General features: G+C 44.7%; 1 protein-coding gene across 6 annotated transcripts in view; it reads left to right on the top strand.

Annotated features, from left to right (window-relative positions):
* strbp (spermatid perinuclear RNA binding protein) overlaps positions 1 to 7500 on the top strand; it is a 117534-nt gene that overhangs the window by 87753 nt on the left and 22281 nt on the right. For all 6 annotated transcript variants that reach the window (XM_062554207.1, XM_062554202.1, XM_062554203.1 and 3 more), the window contains exons 7-10: positions 1964 to 2055; positions 2900 to 2995; positions 3650 to 3761; positions 5614 to 5711. In XM_062554207.1, coding sequence (XP_062410191.1) covers positions 1964 to 2055; positions 2900 to 2995; positions 3650 to 3761; positions 5614 to 5711 — 398 coding nt within the window. The remainder of the gene's footprint in view (positions 1 to 1963; positions 2056 to 2899; positions 2996 to 3649; positions 3762 to 5613; positions 5712 to 7500) is intronic.

Genomic DNA, 7500 nt, shown 5'->3' with positions numbered 1-7500 from the left:
CTTGTGGAGTGCATCAGTACCAGTCGTCTCACTGAGCCTGAGTTGCGGGCAGCTGGAAGGGCAGTGCTCGTTCTTGTCCTGCCTTGTTCTCTTTCTCCCACACATCCGGTTCTGTCTCTTATCTCTGCTATTGCTCAGTCTATTCTCCCATCCTCCCTCTCTCTCTCTCTCTCTCTCTCTCTCTCTCTCACTCTCCAGCTTACCCTCCTTTGCCTCTTTCCTCTCTCTCTCTCTCTCTCTCTCTCTCTCTCTCTCTCTTCCTTTATCTCTCTTTCTTGTGTATCCCTACGGCAGCGGATGCACTTAAAACTCCAACTACCCCAGCTGTGTCCTCTCTAATGAGGGAGGGGGGAAGAGAGGTGGAGGAGAGCTGGCATGAATAATAATAACAATAAAACTAAAGACTGATGCTCCCATTACACACACACACGCACGCACACAGATATGTAGGTGTACACACACACACACACACACACACACACACACAGACATGCAGGCGTGCCCACACACACACACACACACACACACACACACACACATTTCAGTCTCTAAATAACTCGACATGAAGGATGACTCTGCATCCTCACCTGCCCTGCCTCCCTGTACTTCCTGCTGAAGCATTAATCCACAGAAAAGCAATGCGTCCGCATAATAGTAATAGTGTTGTGTGCCTAATTTATTCATCTCTGTGAAAACTTGGATTTGAATATTAATATCACATTCTGTATGCCTTTGTGTGCTTGAGTGTGTTCATGAGTGCATGTGTTTGTATATTTATCTTTTGTGATTATATGTGTGTGTGTGTGGGGTGGTGTGTTTGCTGCCTGTCTTTGTTTGTGTGGGTGCGTGTGCGTGTGTGCGTGCAATTGTGCGTGTGGGGGGTGCATTTGTGTGTGTATTTTAGCAAGCGTGCAAGAGTATCATATGGGTATGTGACTGTGTGTGTGTGTGTGTGTGTGTGTGTGTGTGTGTGTGTGTGTGTGAATGTATCCGAGTGTGTGCGTGTGGGTGGGAGAGAAGCAAGAAGTAATAATTAGACTAATTGCATTCAAGAGGAAGTTGAAGCAGCACAGTCCCTATGAACATTTAAAGAGCCACTCTCTAGTGCTCTTAATTTTCTCTCTCTCTCTCTCTCCACCTCTCCTCTCTTCTCCTCCTCTCTCCTCCTCTCTCCTTCTCTCCTCTCTCCACCTCTCCTCTCTTCTCCTCCTCTGTCCTCTCTTCTCTCTCCTGTCTCTGCGAAATGTTAATGTGTTAATTGTTCTGCTGGTGTCCACTGCATGACAGCGGTCAGTTCGGTCCCAGCTCAGCCCCCAGGGCAGGAGGGTCAGTCTGTGTTTCAGAGGTGCAAACACACCCCAGCTCAATCATCCACACACACACACACTCACACACATACATACACACATAGCCTTGCCGTCTTACTTTGAATAGTAAGTGAATATCATGTCACTGTTATCTTGTCGCCGTTTTGTAAGTTGAACTCTGTTCATTAGTGTGAATGGAAGCCTCATTATTCAAAGTAAACATGTGTTTGTGCGCGTGGATGATTCCTCACCTGCTCTTACAGTAACTTGCGCCTCTGCAACACAGAGTCCTGTATGGCACCCAGCCAGACCAATGAGGTGTCCTCATTGCCTCGCGCCGGGTTGTCTTCGGCCAATCAGCCATCTCTTCCTCCCACCTGATCCTCCCGCCCCTTTGGCTGCACTTTGACTGGAAGTGACCCTCTCTCCCTTTTTTTACACCCTTTCCCCCTTTTGGCCAGTGTATATATTTTGTACGTGTGTGCGTCTGCGTGTGTGTGTGTGTGTGTGTGTGTGGGCGCAAACAAGTGCGTGTGTGCGTCTGCGTGTGTGTGTGTGTGTGTGTGTGCGCGCAAACGAGTGAGAGAGTGTGTGTATATAAATGTGTGTGTGTCTGTGGTTTATGATTTCCTGTGCCGTTCTCTTCTCGCCGATAGAGCGCGCTGAGCCGTGCGCGGAGCAGGAGGTGCTGGACAGAGAGCGGTGCCTGCTGGCGTTGGCGTCCCTGCGGCATGCCAAATGGTTCCAGGTTGGCACTCGGCTCTTCTCCATTGTTATTGTAGCCTTATGAACGAAGCGCAGCGCAAACAGCTAGAGACCACAGCAACAACAGCAGATCATGCAAAGCACACCTGCTTATTTATTTGGGGCCCCTTTTGGGAAATAAAGATAAGAAATAAACAAATGAGATATATAAATAGATAAATAAATAAATACATAAATAAATAATAAACAAATGAATATGACATCTATGTTAAACAATAATATCACTTCTCATACACTCTCTGTGGAAAGTCTTTAGATTTGGATGTAAAATGAGCATAGACATTGCTTGCGTAAGAGCAGGTGGCTTTGGAGAACCTAGAATCTGGTTGTAGAAGAAATATAATGTTTTTATCGTAAGGCTACAAAAGCAATTGTTACACTTTTTGTTTTCTGTTTAATTTGTGTCCCTTTTTTTTGTTTGTTTTCTTTGTTCGGGCTGTTTCGTTTGTAACCTGCTTGCATTCAAGTAAGACAAAAAGCAAACAAACAAACAAAAAAAAAAAGCAAAAACAAAACAAAAAACAAATCAAATTGTCGTTGATCTCCTAAACTGTTTTGTCTCCTCCTCTCTCTCTCTCCCTCCCCCACCCAACAACACCTCCTCTCCCCCAGCTGTGTGGTGTGTCCACTCCGTCTGGACTGGACACTGTGTACGCTACTGTGTACGCTACAGATAGAGTCTAGAATCTCTAGATGGTTAGAATAGGGACTCTTCGCAGTTGACCTTGTTGGTCGTTCTTCTTTGAAGTTGTCTCATATTTGTGTGTGTGTGTGTGTGTGTGTGTGTGTGTGTGTGTGTGTTTGCGTGCTTGTGTCCTCCCCTGCAGGCTCGAGTGAATGGGCTTAAGTCGTGTGTGATCATTCTGAGAGTTCTGAGGGACATGTGCAACAGAGTACCCGCCTGGGAGCCACTCAAGGGATGGGTGAGTCTCTCTCTCTCTCTCTCTCTCACACACACACACACACACACACACACACACACACACACACACACTCTCTATCACACTCATTTACCAGCTCTAATCTTCCCTCCTTAATTCTTCAATCAGGTGCATTAGTTTGGCTGAGCTGCTGGACTTCTTACGAAGTGCATCTGAATTTGTGTGTTTTCCCTCATAGAGTCTGGCATGTGGGCCATTGCTGAGAGATAGACAGATACATGTAGATAGATAAACAGATACAGTAGGGTTTGGGTGCAGAGTACAGTGAGAACATGCCAACGTTTTGTTATTACTTGCAGCTGTTGGTTAAAGAGGGAACTTGTATGGCTTTTGGAACAGCCAGGAGCTTACTTACTAGTGGGATAAGACCATTATGGAAGCAGATGACCTGAGGTAGTTAATTGGAGGAGCTTACTGTACCTGTACATTCAGTGCCACAGTGCCTATGTAATGTACTTATAGTTCTTGTTGACAAATACCAGCAATTTACTTAACCATTGTGTCTCCACATAAGTAGTGTTTCCTCAACGTGTTGCTTTTTGTTTGTACTATGTACTTTTTGTTTGTACTATGCTTCCTATGCTCTTGGACCTTTTGACCTTTTGACCTTGAGACATGACCTTTGCCCTTTGGCAGCCCCTGGAGCTGATCTGCGAGAAGGCCATCGCCACGTGCAACCGGCCGCTGGGCGCTGGAGAGGCGCTGCGCAGGGTCATGGAATGCCTCGCCTCCGGAATCCTGCTGCCCGGTACGTACCATACGCTGGCCGGCATCAGCGCCAGAATACGGAAACGCGTTAGTTTCAGGCCTCACAGACAAATATCAGAGCGTTTGGGTTTGTCACAGTTTGGGGTGTTTCAGGTGTTTGATAGAATTGGATTTTAGGACTTTAGAGTAGTTAAAGTATATACATATTGAGAAGTTAGAGTATATATAAATGTGTGTATATATATATGTGTGTGTGTGTGTGTGTGTGTGTGTGTGTGTGTGTGTGTGTATACACACACACACACACACATATATGCACATTTGTTGTTTGTTTGTTTGTTTGGGAGGGGATGCACAGGCCTGGCGATAGGTAATGGGGAGGAAAAGGGGCGATGAAAACGAGGACAGGAGCGAAAGACACAGGTTTTGCTGTGAATGGGTAAATAAATAAAAAAGTGAAATAAGCACATTAATGAATGAAAGTTCAGTTCAGCATGAGCCCTGTCCCCCCTCCCCTGTGTCCAGCCTCTGAAAGCAGCTCAACTCAGCGCGGGGACCCTAATCCCTCCTTTTATAGGCAAACTAACCAACTGCACAGAACCGGGCAAGCTCACAGAGACATGGGGCCGCACAGGCTGAGATGTTACACACAGACAGGGGAGAGCTGACTGAAGCGGCCAGACACACACACACACACACACACACATACACACACACACACACACACACACATACACACACACACACACGCACTCACACACGCAAACATAGACACAAATGCATGCAAATGTGCAAATGCACATAGACACATAAGCTTGTACTAAAACACTAGTGCAAGCTTTGCTGCTACACACACACTCACAACTAGTGGTTGTGTTGTTTTGTAATGACCAGACACACAGATGATTTTAAGCAATTGAACACAGACACAGACACATACACACACTGTTGTAGCATAATTTGTAAGTAAGAAGAAGCACACGCAAAAACCAGTCCTATTAATCCTACACGCACGCACACACACACACACACACACACACACACACACGCACACAAACACACACACAAACAAGCATACAATGAAATGAATGGATGATTGGAGTGGAAGGGAGGGAAATAAAGGCTGGCTTATGCACATTTTTACTTCTAATTTGTCAGAATTAGATTCTGCCCTACTCTCCGTGCACCGCCAGCAAATGGATACTCCGCGTTTCCAATCCTCTTCAGACCAAATCTGTTTCTCTTCTCCTCTTTTCTCTGTCTCTCTCTCTCTCTCTCTCTCTCCCTCCCACTTAAGTTTAATGCAGTCATAATTAATTAATTCTGTGCGGAGCAGGCATTAATATTTCATCTGGTTGACTGGCAGGGATGCTAGATTTTTTACTAATGCTGTTTTGAAGAGCAGTTTTATTTAATTTTATTTTTATTTTTCTGCCACATCTTCTATTATGATTTGTGATTTGAAAATTGAAAGTGATAATCACACAGAACACATCCTGTGGGTGTATGTGTGTGTGTAGCATAATCAGAATTAAGAACTGAAAAAGATGAAAAAGCAGGATGTGATCATGATACTGACTTGACAGGAAGTGATCATCCTGCAGTGCTAAAACCGGGTAGTGATGTCATTTGTGTACTAAAATCAGGAAGTTTTAGAGTTAGTCCATGGGCCAAAGACCCAAAATATAGCATACCATTGTAGAGGGTTGTGTACTTCATTAGGTGATAACCACTAAAAAGCTACCAATCTCAGAGGTCTATCACATCAAAACATAAACTAGGGATGTGTAGGTATAAAAAAATCACAACTAGAATTTGCCCACCCAGATGGTACCGGTAGCCGGTCTGGCCCATGGACTAAGTGTTCTGTTTTTGTTCGATCCCTGTCTCAGGTGGCCCAGGTCTACACGACCCATGTGAGAAGGAGCCCACAAACACGCTGGCCAGCATGACTGACCAGGAGTCCGAGGCCATCACGTACAGCGCACAGGTACACACACACACACACACACACACACACACACACACACACACACACACACACACACACACACACACACACACACACACACCAGGGGTGGGAAATTAAAATGTGAAAATGTATCAGCCAATAGCAGATTTCTGGTCAAATTAACCAGCCACTCAATGTTAAAATATGACTTTGTGTCTGAAATCTACCAGCCACTCTCACATTTTACCAGCATTTGGCTGGTGGCCGGTGCTAATTTCCATCCCTGACACACACACACACACACATACACACACACACACACACACACACACTTACACACACACACACACACACACACACAAGACACACTTACATATACTCAAACATGGCTTCACAAATTCTCCAGCAAATACGGGCATACACACACCTACACTCACCTGTCCATTCACAGCTTCACCCTCACACACAGGTATTGCATACTTGTCTCATGTAATTGATCTACTGATTTCAGTTCAGTACAGAAATGCATCTCCATTCACAATTCACAGTACATGTCTATAAACCAAAAATATTGCCATTGGCAAAATGCGGTTGGTAGCTGGATATGGATGTTCTTTTGCTGGCAAATACTGACCTTGTTCACCATTAAATGGGAAATCTTTTCATTTGTAAAGTTAATGAGCCGTGCTATTGACCATTGTGTTTTGCCAACATGGATTCATTAAACCAACAAGAACTTTGGCACACAGTCAGGGCGGTTGTGTTGCCAAAAGTCCGATAGAAGTCAGAGGACTTTTAGAGCCGAGCTGAACTGCAGCCTGCAGTCCTCACAGACTAAAGTCCTTTAAAATAAGAACAATGTTATTAAAAATCCCCGTGGTCCTGCTCCAAGCTCAGGCATTGGTTAATATTTGGGCTTGAAGATGTGTTTTGGTTCAGTATCTGTGTAAACAACACAGCAATGAGGATCAAGGGCTCGAGGCTCATGTTTTTACGAGGACAACTTTAGCCCCTTACTGAGAATTTGAGCAGGACATTTAGAGGCGATATCTTCTAATTGGCCCGCATTGCAGTTGTTTGCACTCCTCCCCCAGCTGAATCCCTGATGAATATTTTGGTAATAAATGCAAATATTACCATGTGCTGTTTTATACAACAGTTGGGTAAGGTTGAGTGATTAATATGTGATAGGGAGAAAAGTATTCTATGATTCATCATGAGTGGGGGGGTATCTTGGACTTCATAATGTTGTATTTGACATTTGTTGAAAGAGTTGAGGACCCCCCCCCCCCCCCCCCCATTTTCAACATCAAAACAAGAATAAAACATTGGCAATTTTGCAGGTTGCTCACATGCAAGTAGAAAGGGAGATTGAGAAGGGTTAGAGAGAGAGAGAGAGAGAGAGAGAGAGAGAGAGAGAGAGAGAGAGAGAGAGAGAGAGAGAGTGTATATATATGTGTGTGTGTGTGTGTGTGTGTGTGTGTGTGTGTGTGGAGGGATCTGATTTAATCTGGTGCTGCTCAGATTACGGTCCTGTCTCTCTCATCCTCTCTCTAAAGGACTGCGGCCTTATCATAGCACTCATACTCTTACTGGCTACAGCATCACTGTCAGTAGCAACCAACCCCCCCCCCTCCCTTCTCTTTCTCTCTCTCTCTCTCTTTCTTCCTTCCTCTATCTCTCCTTTCTCTTTTCTGGTGTTATTTTCCTCTATTTATCTTTTCCTCACTCTTGTTACCTGTGATTGTCTGCTGCACTCTCTTTCTCCTTCTCTCTCTCTCTCTCTGTCTATCTCTTTCTGTCATTTTCTCTCTCATCAAAAGAAAAG

This window comes from Sardina pilchardus, chromosome 14 (genome assembly GCF_963854185.1).
Source record: "Sardina pilchardus chromosome 14, fSarPil1.1, whole genome shotgun sequence".
Taxonomy (NCBI): Eukaryota; Metazoa; Chordata; class Actinopteri; order Clupeiformes; family Clupeidae; genus Sardina; species Sardina pilchardus.
Note: the sequence above shows the minus strand (reverse complement) of the source record. Positions and strands in the feature narration are given on the sequence as shown.